Source organism: Sminthopsis crassicaudata, chromosome 3 (genome assembly GCF_048593235.1).
Source record: "Sminthopsis crassicaudata isolate SCR6 chromosome 3, ASM4859323v1, whole genome shotgun sequence".
In the NCBI taxonomy this organism is placed as follows: Eukaryota; Metazoa; Chordata; class Mammalia; order Dasyuromorphia; family Dasyuridae; genus Sminthopsis; species Sminthopsis crassicaudata.
Genome location: NC_133619.1, coordinates 428,584,861 through 428,610,426, shown reverse-complemented (window position 1 = coordinate 428,610,426; position 25,566 = coordinate 428,584,861). Strand labels below are relative to the sequence as shown.

The following is a 25,566-nucleotide window of genomic DNA, read 5'->3' as shown; positions in this document are numbered from 1 at the left end:
TTCACATATTAGAAAGAAGACTTATCCTTCTTATTTTTGATTTGTTTTTGGATCATTAGGATCTATTTGGTTAGCCAGCTAATCTATAGATATAGATCATTTATTTATTGACTGATCATTTCTAGCATTCCTGTCATTATTCAAAACCAATATTATACTACCATAAGGCTGAAAAAAACCTTTGACAGAAACTATCAAACTTCAACTGATAAATTACTACAGAATTTGAGTGTTTAATGATATTTAATCATTGACATCTTAGATGACACCTACTTTTTTCCAAGCATATTAATGTTGAGGATCTCTCTTTAGTACAAAATTGCTGAAACCATTAAGAAATGATTTATTATAACGATTGAAAGTACAGCTATATTTCTTTATTCCTGAAAGTTTCCTTTACTTTCTCATGGCTTTCAGGTACATTGTGAATCTCTAGTTCTGAAGCTTCGTTGAGATGCTCAAAAAGGAAGTATTAGGATTTAGGCATATAGAGGAGAAAGGAGATTCAATAAAACAAGTATTTACTGAATATATCCTTTATGCCCTGCATTGTGCCAGACACCGAAGAGACAAAGTAAAAAATGAAAATAATCTCTGCTGTCAAGGAACATACATTTAACTGAGTTGAAACTATTGTATAATATGTGAATTTTTCTTATCTATGGAAAATTTATCTGCATGTGCCATGAAAAGAAAGTAATTAAGTGAATATATGTCATTATAAATGTCAAAAGAGAAGCCACCTTAAGAAGGTGATATTATCTAGTGAAAAGAGCACTGGGTTTGAATTCCTCCCCCCAATCCTCTCTGTCTCTATCTCTCTTCCTTTTTTCCCCTCTCTTTCCCCCTTCTTCCTTCCCTTTGCCTCTCTCTTTTTCTCCCTCTCCTTTCTCTATCCCTCTCTCCCTACTTCTATCCTTCTTTCAGTTTCTATCTACCTCCCCTTCCCTCTTCTGGCAATCAAGATTAAGTGAATTGCCCAAGGTCACACAGCAAGTGTCTGAGACCAAATTTGAAATCATATCCTCTTAACTCTTGTACCGGTACTCCATCCACTACATCATCTAGCTGCCCTCTGCCTCTTCTTTTAATAGCTTTGTGATATTAGGCAACTTACTTAACTTCTCTCAACATGTTTTGACTTCTGTAAAATGATGATAGTATTCAATTTATTTCATAAGATTATGAAGTAAAAACAAGATATTGTGTAAAGCACTTTCTGAATCTTAAAGTACCTTGTGTCAGCTATTGTATGGTTTAAAAATTGTCCTAAAATATGACCTTAAAACAAAGTATTTCTAAAATTGAAAAACTAATTCTTCCTTTCTCTCCTCATTAGGTTATCAATGCTGGACCTAGCATGGCTCCTAATGTGAGTGTGGAGATCATGATACCTAATTCATTTACCCCATATCACAACAAACTATTCAACATTTTGGATGTCCAGGTATTGTGATTTTCCTGTTAAGCTATGTTATAAGTCTCAAAAACTAAAAATAAACTAAGTTCATACTTTATCAGGCATAAAACTATCTTTGAAGTAGTTTTTGCTTTTCTTTTTCATTCAATTCTGTTAACTTAGGAAAGATATATCTGAAGTAATTTCTCTTCATCAAGCATCTTCTAAGTTCCAAGTACATATTTTGCATCATAGGTTGTTATATTACAACACATAGGTGATATTTGTGTTTACTTTGTAGTTGCTGCTTTGGACTTTGCAAATAACAAAAATATACTTAGGAATACAGTTTTGCCTCACTTCCTCCAAATTATTTTTGGTGACAAAATTATCCAGAGAATTTGAATTCCAAATTATCCAGAGAAACAACATATGAAATCTACTTAATACAATAAGATATGCAGTAAGAACTCCACAGAATGAGTTTTTACCATCTTGGCTTCAAGTCAAACAAGTGACAAATTATTATGGCAGATCTTCATTAGGCCTGTTTTAGCCCCATATTTGCAATATTTATTATAATTCTATTGGAGGTAACCTTTTGTCACATTGCCTTCACTCGGGCAAACCTCCATGTCTCTAGACTGAAGGAGACTAATCTGCTGAAGAACCAAATTGTTCTTTATTAATCAGAGAATAAATTTGAAGCCCTCTATGTAAACTTATTGATCTAAAACTAAATGAGAACCATGATAAATATGCTCAAATTTTAAGGATCTTTGAGAAAAAGCAATGTAGAACCAGATACAAAAATTCAAATCATATAGCTCCACCAAAATTCTCTTCTGATGTCCAATCATGATTCATGATCTCAACGTTACCCTGGATTCTGAAAGTTAATGGGTGTAGAGCCCAAGTTCTGAAAAGCTGGAAAGCTTTAAGTATAAACCCAGTCACCAAAGAGTCTCATCACTAGATTTTCTGCTCACTATGAGGTTAACAACTTAGTAGGAAGAAAAGGTACATTTTATAAAACACACTTCATAGCAACTCAGTCATCTGCTAAGACTTTAAAGATTTGTCGTCCACATTTGTGAAAATAGTTATCAGCCTAAGGAAAGTATGAATCTTTATAAATTTATTAAGCATTTTTTCTAATATGAAAAATAATGCAATAATAACTTTTCTACCTTGCTTTTTTAGACAACTGCTGGAAAATGTGATTTTGATGATTATCAAAGGGTGTGCACTTTATCACAAGAAAAGAGAAAAATTGAACCACTAAAAGATATAGTCAATTTCTTTTCAAAGACTGATAAAAGGCTGATGGTAAGGTTACAGTAATTCAATGGATTTATTAGTTTTTGATCTTTAGATTTCTTAATAACAATAGTTATTAAAATATTGTTTCAACCATAGAATCTTTAACATTGACCAGAGGTGGGCATGTGACCAAGTGTGTAGTTAATTAGAAAAATATTTCCAATGATGAGATAAATCCTTTTAGAAAATCGAATCAGATGAGATATCAACACATGAAATGTATAGATGTTAAGACCTGAGGTTGGACATCCATTATCAATGAATATCTTCCCAGAAACCATCCTATGCTTATACAATTAAGCACTTTACTGAAGTTTCAATGTCTTACCCTTATTATTATTCTCCTATATCATAAAAAACTAGGCCAAGGAAAAGGACTATTTAGTGGGTGAAGTTAGTTTTGCACCAAGGTATGCAATTTAGTTCTATAGGCCCTTCATCTTTAGCCTAGCCCTGTCAGGTTTTGGTTGATTGGTCAGCCTCTGTTACATTATTAATTTTTTCTTTTTATCAGACTTTTACATGTAATCTGAAGAAAATATATTTTAAATAATGTAACATGCAAATATATATATATATATATATATATATATATATATATATATATCATGTGTTACTTAGATTCTGATTCTAATTCTGAAACTTCAAGTTTCATTGCAAAGGATGAGAAACAGACATTTGTGTTTTATTGATATTGAGCTATGAGATTTTCACTTAGAATATTGTTGTGTTAACTTACTTAAAATGTGATAAACATTCAACTTAATACTTTTGTGTTGTTTTCTTGGTGTTTTTTTTTTTTTAGTACTGTCTAAAAAATGATCTACATTGTTTAGCTTTCTCCTGCAATTTTGGAAAAATGGAAAGTGGAAAAGAAGCCAGTGTTCACATTCATTTGGAAGGTCGACCATTGATTTTAGAAATGGTAAACATGCACGTGATTTCATATGAATCTGTTTTAAAATATTGATATGTAAATTTAACCAAATGCACAGTCTATTTAGAGTTGAGTACAGTTAAGGTTTGAGGTATAACTCTAGAGGCAAGAAGAATATAGTTATCACAGTATTTTATTGTTGGAAGGGACATCTATGGCAATCTGATAGAACCTATATCTAAAAAAAAATAATTCACTCTAAAGTGTATCCAACAAGTGGTCATGAAGGCTTTGCTTGAAAACTTCTTAAATTCTTAAGCTGCTCTCTGTAACAAACTCAGTGGGTGCTTTGATAGCCAGATAATTCAGGCCAAGATTAAGAAAGAAAGGAATTATTTTGACTAGATTGGCTATACACTTTGATTATATTTTGATTTGATTTACTATAATTACTCATATGACAATTGAAGTTAAAGTATTGAAATTTTGTGAAATTGGAAAGCTTAACTCCTTGCTTCTAAAAGTCCTACACATCTAATATTTATGTGTTGAAAGTTATTATTAAAAGATAAAAGTGCTAAGAAAAAAAAGAAAAAAAATTTAAATCTAACTGAAATATTGAAATCCTTATGTAATATCAAGAGAAGTCATTTATAATCTTTAAATTTGTAATTGCTTATTCTAATTTGAATTTGAAATCCATAATTATTTAACATTGCATTTTTTAAATAAGAAAATAAAAAGTGAAATATGTTTTTCCTAGAAAGAAGAAAAATAATTAACTTGAATTGAATAATATAATTTTTAATGACAATTAAAAAGTCCAAGGTTTGAAGAGTCATAAAATATATCAATTATGGCTGGAGTTATAATTAACAGATATATGTAAAGCACTGGAGGTAGAATAGACATATCACAGAACTTCATCTTAGAACTGTGTATAATGACAATGAAAAATATTATTCAACCTTATGAATAATAATTTATTCCACAATTTTTTTAAAGACCTTAGATTAGGAAATGAAGATATTGAGGATCCAGATAATTAAATCATTCTTTTTTTCTTTTTTTTAATGGTCATAACATTAAAATTATATATTTTGTGCTTTAGGTTCTTATACATTTAGAAACCATAATTGTTACACATTATGCTATTATCAAGCAGATACTCACATCCAAAGAGAAGAACATACTGTACCAACTAAGTACTGTCTTTTTTCCCCAAACCCAAGGGGTTTTGCTTTTGAATATCTTTACTGTACAGATATCTTTCTAAGTGAATCATGAGAGACAGTGATGTAATCATTAGAGACAGTGGTATGGCAGATAGAAATCCATCTTTGTAGTTAGGAATCTGACCCTAACACATACTAACTATTTATTTATTCAAGTATTTATTATTTATTCAAGTATTTATGAAATATCAAGGAGTTCATATCAGTATTTGAGAATTCTAAGGATTACTTGTACCCATAGAGAAATATGCAATTAATTCCAGTTAACTACTACTTAATAATAACAAAATAATTCAAGAAAATGTAGCATTCCTTATATATAAAATCTAACAGGATTTTTCAATTTCTTCTCTGTCCCCTTCACCTTCATATATATATATATATATATATATATATATATATATATATATACCCTCCAGAAAAATGACTTCTCTCAGGGTAGGTTTAAGACAGTTTGTGAATTGGAGAAGGAAGCTATGCTAGGTTGATATTTTGATTGTTCATAAAAGTTTTTTTAAACTATGTCCAAAGGAAAGGATAAAGGTTTAGTATTTGGGGAAAAACGAGTGATAGGTGATCTATTAATGAATTCCTGTACAATGAAAAAATAAAAATTAAAAAACCCTTCCTGTCTAGTTTTTAGAAAAGTTTCACTGAAATGAGTTTATTAACACCACCAGACTCTTTCTTGGTATTTAACATATACTTAGCAGGGAAATAAGCTACAGATAATGGATCAAAAAACACGAATAATAATAACTTTAAAAATTCCTAGGTAATGGGTAAAGATGATAAAATCAGTTATATAAAATTGAAATGGATTGATATAAAAGTTATGATATATTTATGATGTAAATTTATATATAAATTAATTTTAAATCAATATAATGGTTAATTTTGATTTCAATTCAATTTACATGAAATCAATATAATGACATAAACAGAATTTTTTTCCTTCCATTTCATAATGATAGGATGAGACCTCTGCACTCAAGTTTGAAGTAAAAGCTATAGTCTCACCAGAGCCACATGAAAAAGTTGTTGAACTACACAAGGATGAAAATATTGCATACGTAAGAATTCTTTTAATTGATGGAGGGTGAATGTAAAAAAATATTATTTAGGTGCTCAATTATTTTTGTTTTGTATGATTAAACAAAATATTTGAGTAGATAAGTTATCTTTTATCATCTTAACCTGTATCTTTGTATTATTCGATTAATCAGTGAACTTAAACGTTTACTTAAATATTTACTCTAGGCCAGGCACTTGCTATGTGTTAGGGCTACAAAGAAAGGCAAACAGTTCCTGCCCTAATAAGAAAGACAACGTGTAAAAGAAAATTCACTTTTTTTTTCCCCCCTGAGGCTGGGGTTAAATGACTTGCCCAGGGTCACACAGCTGGGAAGTGTTAAGTGTCTGAGATCACATTTGAACTCAGGTCCTCCTGAATTCAAGGCTGGTGTTCTATCCACTGCGCCACCTAGCTGCCCCAAGAGAATTTACTTTTAAGGTAGATGGAAAGGTGCGAAAATGCAATTGGCGTAGCAGAGTGGAGAGTAAGACCCAGGGTCCTTAGGTTACCACAGGAGGTCAGATGTTAGGAATACATAGAGGCAGAAAAGATGGTAAAAGACATAAGAACCTCCAGTTTACTGAAGCAGGAAGGTTAGTGGTTCCCATCTCATTAAAGTGATATAAGAAGTCAAATTGGCTTGATGGGTCCTAGGTAGTCCTGGTTAAGGAGGAGGGCACATAGTGAAGGGGTAAGGATACCCACAGTGTTGTTGACTGGTATGATGGCAGAGGTGGGACAAAAGAAAAAGGCAAAGCTTTCCCATTGATTTTTCCAGCTCAACTATCCTGAAGAATTCTGGATAGCTAGGCTAGGGGAGACAATGAAGGGGATCAAGGTGGAAGTGGAACCTAATAGTTTGTCTGCATTGCAGATGATGGGGCAGCATCAAGATGGGAAAGGAATTGAGGGTGGGGAGGCAGGAGAGAAGTTATTACATGTGACTTGAAATTCTAAAAACATAAATTTATAAATTATCCAGTTGTCATGATTATGTGATTTCCTTCAGCAGTGGTTGCGGTTTGTAAATAGAATCTGATAAGGCAAATGAGAAGATTGATCCAGATGTGGAGTTTGGAAATAGAAGCAGTACAACCAGGGGCAAGGGATTTTACAATAGAAAATAATGTAAACTGAACTATTAACTATAATGTCAACATTTCAGAGGGAAGAAAGCAAAGAGAAGACAGAATGATAGTGGGAGGAAAAGATCATATTTTTCATAAATCAGGAATACATTTTGATTTATCAGCTTTTGTTATCAACTTCCTTTTCTGGAATCCATGTCCATCCCTTTTTTATGGATATACCCTGTGACTGTCATAGGCTTTCTCTTCTCTCTTAGTACTTAGTGTATTCATATATTTGTAATACTAGGGACATTTTACTACTTAATTTACTTACTACATACTCACTGTGAAGGAATACAAAATCACAAACTTGCCAGTTACTAGATGTGAATGTGAGATAAGGACGCATTTAACTGGTGTAAATGTTCCTTCCACTTGCATATTGTAAGCCTTTTAAATTTTCTTCATTCCTTTTATTTTTTGGTGGGGAGCAATGACCCATGAATTATATGTTAGTTTTTTGAAGTGATGTTTTAATTTTTTTCTTAAATTCATGCAGGTCCATCTGGAAGGATTGCATCACCAAAAGCCAAAACCATATTTTCGTATGATGATTATAGCAACCAGCTTTATACTGGGTTTCACTGTATTTTTATTCCTTTCATACATCATGTGGAAGGTAAGTCACATAGCCTATTTCTCAAATTTATCAAATCCAGTAGAAGATTTCTTTTTAAGACTAAAATATCCTGAAATCTAGTGGTTTCACTCACTACTCTCCAAATCCATTTTACTCTGATTTCCTGTTATTTTCCCAACTTTAAATTTATTGATAGCTTTCTCAAGAAAAATTGTCTTCTAAATCCAGGATTATTACATTTTAAATAAATGCCCAAACTAACTTATTTGCTTTCTGGTTTCCTTAATTTTTTTGATGAGAGAAATTTTATAAATCCAGAATAATTTTTTCTCCCTTTACAGTTTGCTTTAGGTCAAATAAGAGACATTTTTGCCACCTTCTATGTATTTGGTAATACTCCCACAGTATTTGGTCATTTTTAAAGTTACATTAGGAGCTATAGCACAAATTAAGGGAAAAGGGGGAAAAAGAATACTAGAATTAACAATATATGAAGAGGTAACAATGTCTTTGTGGAGTTTATTTTCATCCTCCATTAGAATTTTGGTTAATGACTGTAAAATGGTATATTTTATTCAGGCAGGTTTCTTTAAAAGAGAATACAAAGCTATTCTTCAAGAGGAAAATAGAAGAGACAGTTGGAGCTATGTCAACAGCAATAAAGAGAATTAAAGACTTCTTTAAAGTATACCAGTCTCAGGTTAACTAAAAAATGGAAGACACTGCTTACAAGAAAATATCGTCAACTGAATTTTCCTTTGTTTAATCATCTTGATGTTCTTTTACTTGGGGGAAAAGCTTAAATTTGACCATGTGCCATAATGCATTATAATTCAAAAAAAGTATCTACATGATGATTGCTGTTTCAAGAAAAATGAAGAGATCTGAAATAATCAAAGACAGCATTTTTCGCATGTATCAGAAGGATTGAAGAACACTAAAAAGATTTATTTCTTCATGCTAAGTAGTTCTCTGAAGAGATTGTGGGATGCCAGCATATGTGAATTGAGAAGAAATCATGGAAAGAATAAGTAACTCAATTTAGCAAACCTTTTTACTTGAAGCATCCTTTTGAATACATGTACTTTCTAGCTGTATTCATAATGATGCAACAAACTCTTATCAAATGGACATAAGTTTTTTTGGAAGAAATAGTTGACATTTAAAATAGATCTTCCTAAAGTATTGTTCATTATATTTCAAAGGACTGTTTTCAGACCTTCCTATATAAGATGATCAGAAAAGGATTACCTTATATTAAAACATGTGTGTCTTTAATGATCTTTTATTATAACTTGCTTCACTTGGATTCCAATCAACAACTATTTATTAAGCAATTTATAATACTTAATAACTGAAGAAAATAATAGCTGAACTATATATATATGTATATATACATATATATATTATATACTGATCAAACATGAGGCTAAAAGGGTTGTACTGTAAGAGGATAAATGATGTGTGGGGTGTTTTTTTAGGTCTGTGGATTAATGTATACATATATGTAAAATAAGCATTATTGTGTATAAGAATATAGAAAATTCACCTGTGCATCTTCAACTTGTGTGAATATATGTATGTGTATGTATGTATATATATATACATATATATATATACACATATATATATTTTCACAATATACTTTCTTCCATGGTACCCATGAACAAATCAAAGAAAATAGTTTTTTTAACTGATTGTTTGTAAATTTGAAAAAGTATTTTTACTTCAATGATATTTTTAATATTGAGACAAATTGTGTTGTTGTGTTGCACTTTAGCTAATATCTGAATAGGAAATACACTGATGTATATGATGTATGTATTGTGAAAACCATACCTCACTAATAATGAAAACAGCATTAAAGCTGTTTAAGGATAACAATTATACAGAAATTTCTATACTGATTGGAGAATAATGAAATGCACTAATATATATTTGAATAGTAATGTCTTCTATTCAACTACTAGTATTAAATTAATATTCATCAGTTTTTATTTTGTTTTGTTTTTCAAAAGATGGACAAGAAATCACAAATTTAAGCAAACTAAAATATTGGGAATTGAAGGACAAATACAAAAAAATCTAAATATAGCAAATATTTCCATTAAAATGTAATTTTTTAAAGTCATAAAATAGTTTATTTACAGTTTTTTAGGTAATTTATGTTGTATTTGCAAATGGAAATGCATTTCAATTGTACTATTTGTTACATGTATATTAATAAGATGATGGAAAAAGTAAGCAAATACAATTTTATCAGGATCTGCTTGTCTGTACTTTTTATATATGGCAAACTATACAATGTTTTAAAAACCTAAAAAAATCTCTTTCCCAGTTATCTAGATCTTTGATTTACCTTTGTAGCTCTTTATTTGATTGTTGATTAAATGTAAAATAACATGTTTTACAAAAAAAAGAAAACTGCACAAAATATTTAATGAATATTTTTGTAGCATTTCTGTATATTTGTGACTCTAGAATTCTTAGAGCTTTCTTTTCAAGGTTCCAATAGCTGGTAACATTAAGTGGGGTCATATCATCACATTTTTGTCATTGCCTAAAAATCGCTAAAACTGTGACCTTTGATTGTCTATGTCCAGAAAAATCTTCTGTTAGAAGTATTCTATAATCTGTTCTCATTGCTAATTTGAAATGAGTATTTCAATACTAAGTGTAAGGCAATTGCCACAATTATGTACTAAAATGCAGTAATTTCTAAAATCCCAAATATGACAGAAAATACAAACTCTTAGAATTTTCTCTAACTATGAAGAAGAGTTACATGAGTAAAAATTTTGCTTATTTTTTAAATGGATTGTGTAAAAAATGTTTTATGAATTAACATTTGAAATATGAGTTCCTTATTTTGTAGAAATATTCACTAATCATCTAGTTAATTTCAATAATGATAGAATTTTGGAGAGTTGTGATAGTGAGAATAGCAATGTTATTTGCAAAAGATTGTATGTGTAGACCAAAAGAAACAAAATGCTAGAAAATTTTCAGAATCAGTTTATTCATTTCTAAAAATGCAAAATCTTAGTTTTAGTTTTAATAATCTAAGTTAGAATAACTGTAGTTATTTGGATGATTTACTCTATGAATATTTAGACTGAAAAAAAACCATGAAATCTTGATCTGCAGTATAAATAAATATGTATTTTACTAAAATTATTTAAGAACTCATTCTAATTTTTCTAGATTTTTAAAAGCTAAAATTTATGTTTTTCTATAACAAATAGGCATTTTGATTTTTAAATTATTTGGGCTATTAATATCCCAATTTTATACATTTCTTCTAATAATTTAATATTACTTGTAGTCATTCATTTCTTCCAGATGTCCTCCATAAAGCTTGATAAGTTGTGGATGCACCCTATAAAGAAAATATTTGTCATTTGTGATTCTACTAATTTATTCATAATTATATTGATTTTTATAATGTAATCTTGTCACTTGCACATTATATTAAGTGCCCTATGTGTCATACACCCAAATCTTTTGTCAACTATTAGACACATATAAAATGCAAATAGGTACTAAGAAAAACTGAGGTAGCTACTTTAGCTGAGCATTCACTGCATGCCTGACTACTTAGTTCTCAATGAACAATGGTAAATATACTTACTTAATATGAACCTCTGATACCACTTCCATTAAATCTCCATCAACATTCCAAGGATAACTTTTTTTGCCAGATGTTCCATGAAACTCAAATTCTCCTGTGTCACACCCACAGTTATTTCTTGGTTGGATTTTTACTTCTGCAACAGTGTAGGTCTCAACAAATGGAAAATTAAACTAAAATAAAACATTTTTATTTACTTTACTTTGAATAAGTAATATAATCAAGTTAGATTAATATACATAATTTGCATATAAAAATGACTCCACTGACCTAGCTCAGTGATGTTATGTATGGATGATAAATTACTTGGAACTCCTTAATCTCTTGTTTACTTTAAAATCAAATATTCTCAACATTTTTTTTAAGAAGCAATTTTTCATTTCCTTGAAGTCCTTAAGATCACTGAGGTAAGGAATGGCTTTTCTGATAAAAACTAAAGCAAATTCATGGTGGCAGTCAATCAATGAACATTTTTTAAGCACTTACTATGTGCCAGGTACTATGCTATGCATTGGAGCAATCTGCTTACAGATACGAAAAATGTGGCGTGAATTTACATTTGCCAGTAGATCCCAATTTACTCATGGAAAGACTTGCTTTTCACTAATTATACTTTTATGAAACAATCTGTTGTAATTAAGAATATGACATGTAAAGTGGTCCATGTTGAAAGGCTAAATATGAATATTAACTTCTAAATTATGATGGCAAAGTAATCTGAACAAAAATCTAAGTTTTATATATAAATCAATTTAATTTACTAATAATATTTAATATTTTGAAATTTTTGTGTAGATAGCATGAATTTAGTGCAAGTTGTAATCATGTACAATTTTGTTGTCCTGTTCTGTACATGTTACTTATAGAAATTTAGTCTGATGAAATTAAGGCATTGATGTTAATTTCCCAAGGACACACAGCTATTTAGTGGCAGAACTGGAACTAGAACTTATCTCCCAGTGTTCTTTTTTTTTTTAATACCAAATCACCTCCATTAAAAGATTAAATACATTAATAAGATATTTGGGATAATTATTGTTAAGCATTTTCCTCTCAGGCAATTATAATCATTTTTGCTATTAGAATAAATGATAAGTTAAATATTTCCTGCTTCAATTTTGGATAGAAAATAGAAGAAATAAAATTATAAACACAGAATAAAATGTGTGATTTTATAAGTGTGGGCTCTCCTCCTGTGGATATAGAGCATAATGCTCATATCTTAGTGGTCAATCTTCTTAAGTAGTCATGGCTAAAAAAAGAAATGTTTGCGTAGCCAAGCTAGTGAATTCTTTAGCATTTTAAAAAGAAGCATTAAAATATGCTGACACTTCAATTTTCAATACCACTGCATATATTTATGCAAGATTATTAATAACCTGTGACTTTTTAAAATAGCTACTTCTGATTATCAAACCCAATTATATTACCAATCGTTCTATCATTATCTACCATTAAAGTTTCATTTATTGAGCTACAGAAAGAAAATTGCTTCAAAATAAGGTAAGAAAAGCAGCAAAGAATATTACAGTTTGAGTGATTGAATGTTAAAAAGAAGAAACTTTGATTCTGCAATATGAAGATATATTTTCTAGTCAGAGGAACTATAAAGTGATTTACATCCATCATCACCCATATTTGAATGCACAAGGTGTAGCAAATTGTAAATTAGCTATTGCTTCATCAGTTTTTCCATTTTACATATAAAGTTGTTAATCAGCATGTTAAATATATTAGATATATAATATTTTCATCTGTACATGTGTGTTTATACATGTGTATTCTGGTCTCAAGACCTACTTTTTGACATATACTACCTTTGATCATGAGCAACCTCTCATAGTCAACTCTCTAGAATTATATATTACAGAGAAGTTGTATATATTGCTGAAGGGAATTTCCACACAGGGAAGTTATTCCACAGATGAAATCACAGGTTTGAATACATAAACAAAAAGGATTAGACTATAATGACTCTCTCTGTATACATAGACACAGGCACACATCTGTATATATACATACATATATGTACTTATATATGATATATGTTCATGAAAAGACTGCCATATGAACAACTGTGTAAAAGTAGCAACAAGACAAAGGATTAAACTATAATTACAGGGTTATTCTCCACTTCCTCTATGTTGAAGTAGAGAGGAACACTATAATTGATTGTCATAGCTAAAGTATGTTTTTCATTAGTAGAAATAAAAATATTAAAATACTATTGTTTGTATTTATTTTGGTCTCTTCACACTAGACTGGAAGTTCCCAACATGATGTAGTAGACAAATTTCCGAACTTGGAGTCAGAGTCCTAGGTCTATTTCTAACCATAAATTGTCTCAATAAACAATTAAACCTGTGCATTTCTCTTCACTTACAAAATGATGTTAAAAATATGTGTAAATCTGCTTTAAAATAATAACTATTATGTAATTAAATTGTTAAGTTGAAAAAGTGAAATTTGTTCATCTGTTTTAAAAAAAATTGTTTTTATTGATATCTTCTGTTTCTTATGTCTTAATTACTTATTCCCAATATCTCTGAGGTCTTCCCTTCCCCCTTCTACTGTGTGTAGAAACATAGTAATGGAATCTGTAGTTCAAACAGAATAAACATTTTACTCATTTTATTTGCATAATTCCAAATGGCTTTTCAAAATGACAGGTCTACTTCACTGCTCCACCAACAATATGCTATTGTATCTATTTTTATATAAACACATTAACATTTGAATACTGCCATATTTGTCACAATTTGTGAATTTGTGGTCTGAGATAAAACTTCAGAGTTCTTTTGATTTGTAATTCTCTATTAATGATTTGGAGCATTATTTTAAAACATCTTAACATTTTATATTTTCCTAATTACATGTAAAAACAATTTAACATTCTTTATTTTTCTTGGGGTTTTTTGCCTGTATTTTCTTTGCAGAGTGGCTTGCATGAAAATGTTTTGCATGACTACACATGTATGATCTATGTAAAATTGCCCTTTTCAATGAGGGGGGGAGGGGAAGGACGGAGATAATTTGAAACTCAAAATTAAAAAAAAAAAAAGAATGTTAAATTGTTTTTACATGTAATTAGGAAAGTATAAAATGTTATCCCATCCTCTCTCATTTACCCTGTCCATATCCTGACTTTCACTTTCCTCAAAATGCCTGAATTCTATCAATTCCTCTCCTCCTTTCTCTTATCCTCTTCTCTTCTTATTTTCCCGTACGGTAAAATAGATTTCTACTCCCAAATAAATGTATTATTCCAAATCTAAGGAGACAAAGATTTATATGTTCCCCTCCCAACTTCCTCTGCTTTAGCTCCACTGTAAAATTTCACTCAGGCCTCTTTTATGTAAGATATTTTATCCCATTCTACCTCTCCTTTTCCCCTTCTCCCAGTGTATTCTATTTTCTCAACTCTTAATTTTATTTTTTTAAGTAATCATCCCATCACATTCAATTCACACATCTGTTTTCTATCCTAATTTCCCTAATAACAAGAAAGTTTTTAGGAGTTATTTTAAATATATTTCCATGTAGGGACATAAACATTCTTTTGCATGCTTAAATTTTAAAATTTCTATGTAGCTTTGGTCTTTTCACCAGGAAAGCTTGAAAGTCTTCCATTTCACTGAATGTCAATTTTTCTATCTGATGGATTATACCAATTGTTGTTGGATAGGTGATTTCTGGCTGTAAGTCTAGCTTTTTTGCCCTCTGTAAAATCATATTCTAAACTCTCTGATCCTTAACTATAGAAGCTTCTAAATCCTGTTTTATTATGACTGTGATATTTATTTCTTTTTGGCTGCTTGCAGTATTCTTTACTTGATTTGGGAAGTTTTTAATTTGGTCACAATATTCCTGGGAGTTTTCATTTGAGGATCTCTTTTTAAAGGTGATCAGTAGATTATTTCAGTTTATTTTTATCTTCTGCTTCTAAAATATAAGAACAGTTTTCTTTAATAGTTTCCTGGAAGACGATGTCTAGGTTCTTTATTTGATGATGACCTTCAGGTATTCCAAATATTCTTAAATTATTTCTCTTGGATCTATTTTCCAGCTCAGTTGTTTTTCCAATGAGACATTTCACATTTTCTCTATTTTTGCATTCTTTTCATTTTGTTTGTTCTTGATTTCTCATAATATTATTAGCTTCCACTTGCCCAATTCTCACTTTTAAGAAATTATTTTCTTCAGTGAGCTTTTGTACCTCCTTTTCCACTGGGCCAATTCTGCTTTTCAAGGTATTCTTTTCATTGGATTTCTGAGCCTCTTTTGCCATTTGGCCTATTTTGTTTTAGGGTATATTTCTTTTGTCTCCTCTACCAAGATGTTGACTCTTTTTGTTCACGGTTTTCTTTTATCATTTTAATTTCTCTTCCCAATTTTTCCTCTATCTCTTGTTTTTTTAAAATCCTTTTTGAGTTCTTCCATGATCTGAGTTCAATTCATATTTTTCTTTGAGGCTTTGGAAGCAGAAATTTTGACTTTATCTTCTGAATGTGTGTTTTGATCTTATTTGTCACCATAGTAACATTCTAAGTTCAAATTTTTTTCTGTTTTTTTTTTTTGTTTGTTTGTTGTTGTTGTTGTTGTTGTTGTTATTGTTGTTAATTGTCCACCCTATTTCTTGAGATTGAACTCAACACTAAAGTATTTCCCAAATGGAGTGGACATTATTTCAAGCTGCAGTATATATATATATTTAGAGGCAATTTTGGGAATCTATATGTATGTTTTTGATTCTTTCAAGGGGTTATGACCTAGGGAAAGGTGTGTTTACTACTATCTTGCAATGTGCACTGATTTGTGAGCAACTACAACCTTCTTTTCAATCCTAGAAGTGTGACCAGGGTCCTTGCTTCCCTGTGGCCACAAGCTCTGCTGTGTTAATACTCCTCCTTGCCCTAGGACTACTATACAGTTTGTGACTCAGATCCAAATACCAGCAAAGGTCACTGTAAATCTCATTCTGACCTATTATCCAATCATGACATCACCTGAAAGGTCTGGAAACTACCACTGATGTCAGTGATTCACTCGCCCTGAAAGATACTCCTCCTTTTTCAGACCTGTGCTTGCATTGGTGGTCCTGTGATGGATTGTGCTCTTCTTTCACCCTGGTCTAACAGACCTTTCCTGCTTACTTCCAAGTTATAACAAGTTTAAAAATGGTTTCACTCCATTATTTTTTTTCTGCCACTCTAGAATTTATTTAGAGTAATTTAATAAAGGTATTTAGAGAGAGTAGTGGAAGAGCTCAGAGGAATTTCTGTCTTTACTCTGCCATCTTGATTCTGCTTTTTGGAGTATTATTTAAGTGATTATGAATACTTGACATATCCTTTGACCAATTATGTATTGGACAATGAGTCTTAGTCTTATATAGTTATAAATCATTTCTATATCAGAGATATCATATCTTATCATAGAAATATGAAGCAAAAGATTTTTTTGGATTTTTTTTACCATTTCCCTTATTAGCCTATGCACATAAATCTCATCACTAAAGAAGCTATTTAGTTTATTGAAATCAAAGCTACCTTTTATTTTATCTATTTTAATTGTTTCTTTATTTGGTTAAGAATACATGTCTTATCCCTAGCTAGGGAAGGTTTATGTTTTGTTTCACTTCTAGTTTTTTCGTAGTATGATTTTTAATATTAAGATAATGTACTCTATTAAAAATTTATGGTGATATATTGGATTACTTGCTGTCTAGGGAAGGAGTGGGGAGAAGAGAGGGAGAAATAAGGTTTTGCAAGAGAGAATGTTGAAAATTATCTTTGTGTATATTTTGAAAATAAAACAATCTATTATTTGAAAAAAATCTACTTACCCACAGAAAACTTATATGCATTTAAGGTGCCTATTTTATAGGATTTTAGAAATGATAGGTGACTGAGGGAAATGAAAATATAGCATTGTATTCATTATTAAGCAAAAAATTATAAAATTTGGTTTTGTTTTTTATCCATTAGTAATATAATACCTTGGTTAAATCAAGCATTAAAAATAATAACTTACCTGATATATTATTTACATTTTCTAATTTGATCTTCATAAACCACTTTGTGAAGTCTCTAGTGCATTTGATGGGAGATGGAAAGGAGTGGGGAGTACATTAATGGTACCACTTTTTAAAATGATGACATTACAGAGATATGTCTCTGGGTAATAAGGTGAAAATAACTTATAGTCAAGAGTAGTTCTAGGGACAGAGTTCAAGTTGTTGATAGCAGAGAAATGAATACAATGGCTAGAATACAGGTGTCATGGAAATGGTGAGTGAAATTAATAAAAATAAATATAAAAATTTTTGAAAAATAATTTATGATCAAATGTAATATAAGGTGTTATTCTGCCAGAATGTTTTGCATTTTCTCAAAAGTTTTTACTAAATATTTTTCCCCAGGTAATTTCTATTTTGTAATTCATCAAACACTGAGTTAAGTTCTCTGGTTTCTGCTTTTCTCTTGTCTAGTCGATTAAATGATCTAGTTTTAAAATAATGTCAAATGGTTGTTATGATTTTTGCTTCATGATAACACATTGAGGTCTGCAAATGCTTTTCTCAGTCTATTCCTATTTCTCTTTATCATTACTCTTGATATTTTAGGTTTTTATTTTTTTTTATTTTCCAGAAGAATATTATTATTTTATCAAATTCTATAAGTACTCCCATGAAACTTTAGTATAGCATTCAAATTGAAAAAAATTTTTGGTAATGTCACTTTTATTACATTGGCATGGGCTAGATCCTATTATTAAAGTTGGGTTTTTTTAGTGCTTTAAGATAGACCAATCTCTTCAAGTATTTTGTGTGCTTTGGTATGTTGATTCTCAGATATTTTATGTGATAGCTATTTGGAATTGTATTTCTCTCTTTAGTTTCTTGTGTTTTATTATCATGAAGAAATGCTATTAATTTTTGAGTATTTATAGTCTTAGTTAATATCTTTAAAGATTTTCTAGGATTTTTCAAATATCTCACCAGAAGTCAGCAAATAAGAATAGTTTTATCTCTTTCTTTGGTTTCTTTCCCTAGTCTTCTTATTGCTAGATTTTCAAAAATTATTTCTAATAAGAATATCTTTCTTTGCTCCCATCTTTATGCAAAAAAATGTTCTAATGTATCTATTGCATGTAATATTTGCTTTTGATTTTATAAAGATGTTTTTATTATGTTAAAAAAGATCCCTGTATGAGTATACTTTGTAAAGTTTTTAAGCATAAATGAGTGTCATACTTTGCTAAAGGCTTTTTTTCTGAATCTATCTATTGAGAAGATCATGTGTTTTGGAATATTTTGGTTTTAAATATGGTTAAAATATTTTTTATGATTTCCCCAATGTTGAACCACCCTTGCATCCCTGATATTCATCTCATTCATAATTGTTGTAGTCTGCTTTAAATAATTTTGTTTAAAATTTTGAGCCAATATTCATTAATGATATTGACCTGTTTTCCTTTTATGTTTTATCTCACCTTCGTCTAGCTATTAGGACTATAATAAAAGACACATCTTGTTTTACATGCATTTGCATGTATTTGACTGTGGATAAAGAATTCTGAAAGAAATCCACATTCAAAAAAAACAAAACTATTTTAACTTTATTGTACACTTTGTCTTTGTCCCTCTATCTCTGTCTCTCTCCCTCCCTCCTTTCTTCCTTCTCTCCTTCCTTTCCTCCTTCCATCCCTCTTTTCCTCCTTCCCTTTCAAACTCCCTCCTTTCTTCCCCCCCCACTAAGTGCCTTTCACTTAGCTCAACTTTTTTAAAATAATAAAATAAAAAGTATATTTGTAAAACAAAAAAAAAAAAAAAAACAAAAACAAAAAAAAAACAACTCTCCAAGTGAAAAGAGTAGAAAAATTAAAGTGAAGAAAGACTGCCACCTCTGCCATATTGGGAGCTTGGCTTGAAACCCAGAGTAATCCTAGAAGGACCCCATAGAGGTGGCTGCCCTCCTCATTCCATGTGTTCCCCCACCTGCTATTGCTTCTCTGTCCTGGGTCCTCATGTATCTTGAACCATCTGTAGGCACCCTCCCTCTATGGGTCTTCTTTTTACCTTCTTCCATCCCTTCCTTCCCTAGGTCCATCAGCAAATTCAAATTATGTAAAAATTCTTTTGCACAGTGATTTGTGAAAAATCACACCTACTTAAAATGAGATTGGTCTTTATTTGATTTAAAAGGATTTCCTAAAGTAAGTTTTCTTTATTTTTGAAAAAAAATTGTGAACTATGGTTATTAATGGTTCTAGAAAAATTTGAATAAATACTCCTACAAATCTATCATGAGTAGAAGTTTATTTTTATTTTGTTTTTCGTGGTTTAGAGATAGATTTATTATATTTTCTGAGACTGGGTTATGTAAGATCTCTATGTAGCTTTCTGATATTTTATTTTATATTTTGATATGTTTTATACTTTGTTATGTTCTTACTAAGTGCTAATGAGATAATAAGATATTAGGTTCTTACTAAGTGCTAAGTTGGTATTGACAATTCTCTAGTTCTGGCCATGACTGGGAGTTTTACTTGTGAATTCCTGGGGAAGAGCTTGAATGCTTAGGAGGAGCAAGTTCATTGGTTGAAGTAATTTTTCCCAGAAGCCCTTGCATTATCCCACACCCATTCTCTGGGAGGATAAAAGAAGGAAGTCACTACTCTGGACCAGAGTTAACAGCAACTGTCTGGAGACAAGGGTTCTCTACAGGAAGAAGAATCTGTCTGAGAGATTTGAGTTGACACAGCAGATCTCCTCCCAGAGAGCGATTGGCAGCTTCTGAAGACAACAGCACATTACAATACTTCACTATTTCTTTTGTGTTCTCAGTTTTTTAGCATTTAATTGCTTAATATGTTCTAATAATCTTTTTTTTTATTTTTGTGGTTTTGTTTGATTTCAACATGCTCATTTGCCATTTTAGCAATATTTCTTCCCTCTTTTTTTTTTATCAGATTAGCTAAAAGTTTATTTTTATTAGTCTTTTCAAAGAATCAGCTTTTAATTTTATTATAGATTTTATGGAGGGCTATTTCCAATGTATCTATTTCTCCTTTAATTTTTGATATGTTCTCTTTTGCACTTATTTTGTCTGTCGACCTAATTTTTAAGTGCATATTCAGTTCATTATTCCTGTCCTTGTATTTTTCTAATATATGTTTGTAGGAATCCCTTGAGCATTGCTATAGCCACATCTAAGAACTTTTGTTATTTCAACACTATTTTTTCAGATAATTATTAATTTTGTTCTTTAACTTACTCATTATTTTAGGATTTCATTGTTAAATCTCCAGTTGAGTCTATATTTTGTTTGTATGAAAAATGAATATATTTTAATATTCTATGGTCTAGAAAGGCATGAATGCTTTCTGCTTTTTCTTTCACTTGTTTGCAAATTTCTGTGCTCAGCTAATGATCATTTTTTGTAAAATTCCCATGTGCTATTAGGTATATCCTTTTGCAGTCCACTTTCATAAATATTTTATCTCAAGTTTTTGAGGAATTTGTTAGGCCCCCTATTTTCTCTTTTGTTTATCTTTCTGCTAGACTTATCCAAAACTAATAGGTGAACATTGGAGACTCCTGTCACTATTGTTTTACTATACATATATATATATATGTGTGTATATATATATATATATATAATCTTCTTTTAGCACAGGTATTTCTTTTTTGCATTTGAATGTTAAGGCATCTGAAACCTATCTGAAACATATAGGTGTATTATTGACATGTTCCTTTCAGTTTCTTTATTTATCCCCTCTTTATTTTTTTTTTTTTGGCTTTGTCAACATGGTAGCAACTTCTGCTTTTTTTAGATTCTCTTTGTACATGGTCATTTTCACCCCATTCTGTAAGTTTCCTTTTGTCTCTTTTTCAAAATATTTCTTATAGATAATGAATTGTAGTTTTGTTTTCTTGTCTAATGTCACTTTTTTGTTGTTTTATTAGATTGTTTAACCAATTTCCATTTAAAGTTATGAGTTAGGTTGATATTTTTCTTAGATTGCAGTTTTGTTTGTTTTTTTCCCTCTAATGTAAAAACAATACTTGTTCTTTTATTCATTGTAGTTTCATTTTTTTAAAGAAAGATCTACTTCCATTGATGCTATTTCATTCTCTTTTTCTTTTTTTTATTAATTTTATAATTATAATTTTTGACAGTATATATGCTTGAGTAATTTTTTTACAACATTATCCCTTGTATTCATTTTTCCAAATTTTCCCCTTCTTCCCTCTACTTCCTCCCCTAGATGACAGGCAATCCCATGCATATTAAATGTGCAACAATATATATCCTACATACAATATATGTGTGTAAATCCAATTTTCTTGTTGCACGGTAAGAATTGGATTTCGAAGGTATAAGTAACCTGGGTAGAAAGACAGTAGTGCTAACAGTTTACATTCACTTCCCAGTGTTCCTTCTCTGGGTGTAGCTGTTTCTATCCATCATTGATCAACTGGAAGTGAATTGGATCTTCTTTATGTTGAAGATATCCACTTCAATCAGAATATGTCTTCATATAATATTGTTGTTGAAGTGTATAGGGATCTCCTGGTTCTGCTGATTTCACTCAGCATCAGTTCATGCAAGTCTCTCCAAACTTCTCTGTATTCATCCTGTTGGTCATTTCTTACAGAACAATAATATTTCATAACATTCATATACCATAATTTTCCCAACCATTCTCCAATTGATGGACATCCATTAATCTTCCAGTTTCTAGCCATTACAAAAAGGGCTGCCACAAATATTTTGGCACAAACAGGTCCCTTTCACTTCTTTAGTATTTCCTTGGGATATAAGCCCAGTAGTAGCACTGCTGGATCAAAGGGTATGCACAGCTTGATAACTTTTTGGGCATAATTCCAGATTGCTCTCCAGAATGATTGGATTCTTTCACAACTCCACCAACAATGCATCAGTGTCCCAGTTTTCCCACACCCCCTCAACATTCATCATTATTGGTTCCTATCATCTTAGCCAATCTGACAGGTGTGTAGTGGTATCTCAGAATTGTCTTGATTTACATTTCTCTGATCATAGTGATTTAGAACACTTTCATATGAGTGGAAATAGTTTCAATTTCATCATCTGAAAATTGTTCATATCCTTTGACCATTTATCAATTGGAGAATGGCTTGATTTCTTATAAATTAAAATCAATTCTCTGTATATTTTGGAGATTGAGGCCTTTATCAGAACCTTTAAGTGTAAAAATGTTTTTGTTACTTCCCTTCTAATCTTGTTTGCATTAGTTTTGTTTGTACACAAGCTTTTTAATTTGATGTAATCAAAATTTTCTATTTTCTGATCAATAATGATCTCTAGTTCTCCTTTGGTCACAAATTCCTTCCTCCTCCACAAGTCTGAGAGGTAAACTGTCCTATGTTCCTCTAATTTATTAATGATCTTATTCTTTATGCCTAAATCTTGGACCCATTTTGATCTTATCTTAGTATATGGTGTTAAATGTGGGTCCATATCTAATTTCTGCCATACTAATTCCCAGTTTTCCCAATAGTTTTTTTTTCAAATAATGAATTCTTATCCCATAAGTTGGGATCTTTGGGTTTGCAAACACTAGATTGCTATAGTTGTTCACTATTTTGTCCTGTGTACCTAATCTGTTCCACTGATAGACTAGTCTATTTCTTAACCAATACCAAATGGTTTTGGTGACTGCTGCTTTATAATATAGCTTTAGATCAGGTACAGCTAGACCACCTTCATCTGACTTTTTTTTTCACTAATTCCCTTGAAATTCTGGACCTTTTATTCTTCCATATGAATTTTGTTGTTATTTTTTTCTAGGTCATTAAAATACTTTCTTGGAAGTTTGATTGGTATAGCACTAAATTAATAGATTAGTTTGGGGAGTATTGTCATCTTAATTATATTTGCACAGCCTATCCAAGAGCAATTAATAGCTTTCCAATTATTTAAATCTGACTTTATTTTTGTGGCAAGTGTTTTTTAATTTTGCTCATATAAATCCTGCCTTTTCTTTGGTAGATGGATTCCTAAATATTTTATACTCTCAACATTTGTTTTGAATGGAATTTCTCTTTGTATCTCTTGCTGTTGCATTTTGTTTGTGATATATAAAAATGCTGAGGATTTATGTGGATTTATTTTGTATCCTGCAACATTGCTAAAGTTGAGTTATTTCTAATAACTTTTTATTAGAATCTCTGGGTTTCTTTAAGTATACCATCATATCATCTGTAAAGAGTAATAGTTTGATTTCCTCATTACCTACTCTTATTCCTTTAATCTCTTTCTTGACTCTTATTGCCCAGGCTGGCATTTTCTAATACAATATTGAATAGTAATAGTGATAGTGGGCAACCTTATTTCATTCCTGATCTTACTGGGAAAGGTTCCAGTTTATTTCCATTACATATTATGACGATCTTAAGTATATGCTCCTTATTATTTTAAGGAATAGTTCATTTTTTCCTATACTCTCAAGTGTTTTTAGTAGGAATGGATATTGGATTTTATCAAATACTTTTTCTGCATCTATTGAGATGATCATATGTTTTTTTAATTTGATTATTAATATGGTCAATTATACTAATAGTTTTCCTAATATTAAACCAGCCCTGCATTCCTGGTATAGATACTACTTAGTCATAGTGTATTATTCTGGGGATGATTTTCTGAAGTCTTTTTGCTAATATCTTATTTAAGATTTTAACATCAATATTCATTAAGAGATTGGTCTATAGTTTTATTTCTCAGTTTTCAACCTATCTGGTTTAGGTATCAGTACCATGTCTGTGTCATAAAAGGAGTTTGGTAAGACTCTGTTTTCCCCTATTTTTTCAAATAGTTTATATAACATTGGGGCTAATTGTTCTTTAAATGTTTGGTAGAATTCACATGTAAATCCATCTGGTCCTGGGGATTTTTTCCTAGGGAATTGATTAATAGCTTGTTCTATTTCTTTTTCTGAAATGGGGCTATTTAAGCTGTTTACCTTCTCCTCTGTTAATCTAGGAAGCCTATATTTTTAGAGGTAGTCATCCATTTCACTTAAGTTATTTAATTTATTGGCATGAAATTGGGCAAAGTAACTCATTATTTCTCTAATTTCCTCTTCATTGGTGGAAAGATCCCCCTTTTCATTTTTAAGACTAACAATTTGATTTTCCTCTTTCCTTTTTCTGATCAGATTTACCAAAGTTTTATCTATTTTATTGGTTTTTCATAAAACCAACTCTTAGTTTTATTTATTAATTCAATAGTTTTTTTTTTAACTTTCAATATTATTGATTTCTCCTTTTAATTTTAGAATTTCAAGCTTAGTTTTTGGTTGGAGGTTTTTAATTTGGTGTTTTTCCAGCTTTTTAAGTTGCAGGCCCAATTCATTGATTTTCTCTTTCTCTATTTTATTCAAGTAAGCCTGTAAAGATATAAAATTTCCCCTAATTACCACTTTAGCTGCATCCCACAAATTTTGGTATGATATCTCATCATTGTCATTATCTTGGGTAAAATTATTAATTGTTTCTATAATTTGCTGTTTCACCCAGTCATTCTTTAAGATGAGATTATTTAGTTTCCTATTACTTTTTGGCAAATTTACCCCTAACTTCTTGTTGTAGTTTTTATTGCATTGTGATCTAAGAAGGAGGCATTTACTATTTCTGCCTTCCTGCATTTAATTTTGAGATTGTTATGTCCTAATAGATGGTAAATTTTTGTACAGGTTCCATGAACTGCTGAGAAAAAAGTATACTCCTTACTATCACCATTCAGTTTTCCCCAAAGATCTATCATACCTAGTTTTTCTAATATTCTATTTACCTCTCTAATTTCTTTTTTATTTGTTTTGTGGTTTGATTTTTCTAATTCTGAGAGTGCAAGGTTGAGATCTCCCACTATTATAGTTTTGCTGTCTATTTCTTCTTACAATTCTTTTAACTTCTCCTTTAGGAAGTTAGATGCTATACCACTTGGTGCATATATGTTTAGTATTGATATGGCTTCACTGTCTATGCTACCTTTTAGCAGGATAGAGTTTCCTTCCTTATCTCTTTTAATTAGATCAATTGCTGCTTTTGCTTGATCTAAGATAAGGATGGCTACCTCTGCTTTTTTGGCTTCATAGATTCTGCTCCAACCTTTTACCTTTATTCTATATGTATCTCCCTGCTTTAAATGTGTTTCCTGTAAACAACATATTGTAGGGTTCTGACTTTTAATCTAGACTGCTATCTGCCTCTGTTTAATAGGAGAGTTCATCCATTCACACATTCACATTTACAGTTAAAATTACTAATTC

The 25,566-nt window shown here is 30.6% G+C and overlaps 2 protein-coding genes across 3 annotated transcripts in view; one reads left to right on the top strand and one right to left on the bottom strand.

The window, feature by feature from the left end:
- ITGA4 (integrin subunit alpha 4) overlaps positions 1-10,796 on the top strand; it is a 98,730-nt gene extending 87,934 nt beyond the window's left edge. Inside the window, exons 23-28 of the mRNA XM_074302960.1 lie at positions 1,340-1,447; positions 2,603-2,728; positions 3,528-3,647; positions 5,809-5,907; positions 7,539-7,658; positions 8,199-10,796. Coding sequence (XP_074159061.1) covers positions 1,340-1,447; positions 2,603-2,728; positions 3,528-3,647; positions 5,809-5,907; positions 7,539-7,658; positions 8,199-8,291 — 666 coding nt within the window. The 3' untranslated portion in view covers positions 8,292-10,796. The remainder of the gene's footprint in view (positions 1-1,339; positions 1,448-2,602; positions 2,729-3,527; positions 3,648-5,808; positions 5,908-7,538; positions 7,659-8,198) is intronic.
- Positions 10,797-10,859: 63 nt separating this feature from the next.
- CERKL (CERK like autophagy regulator) overlaps positions 10,860-25,566 on the bottom strand; it is a 224,758-nt gene continuing 210,051 nt past the window's right edge. For both annotated transcript variants that reach the window (XM_074302962.1, XM_074302961.1), the window contains 2 exons: positions 11,251-11,423; positions 10,860-10,998 (listed from right to left, as the gene is read on the bottom strand). In XM_074302962.1, coding sequence (XP_074159063.1) covers positions 10,935-10,998; positions 11,251-11,423 — 237 coding nt within the window. In that variant the 3' untranslated portion in view covers positions 10,860-10,934. The remainder of the gene's footprint in view (positions 10,999-11,250; positions 11,424-25,566) is intronic.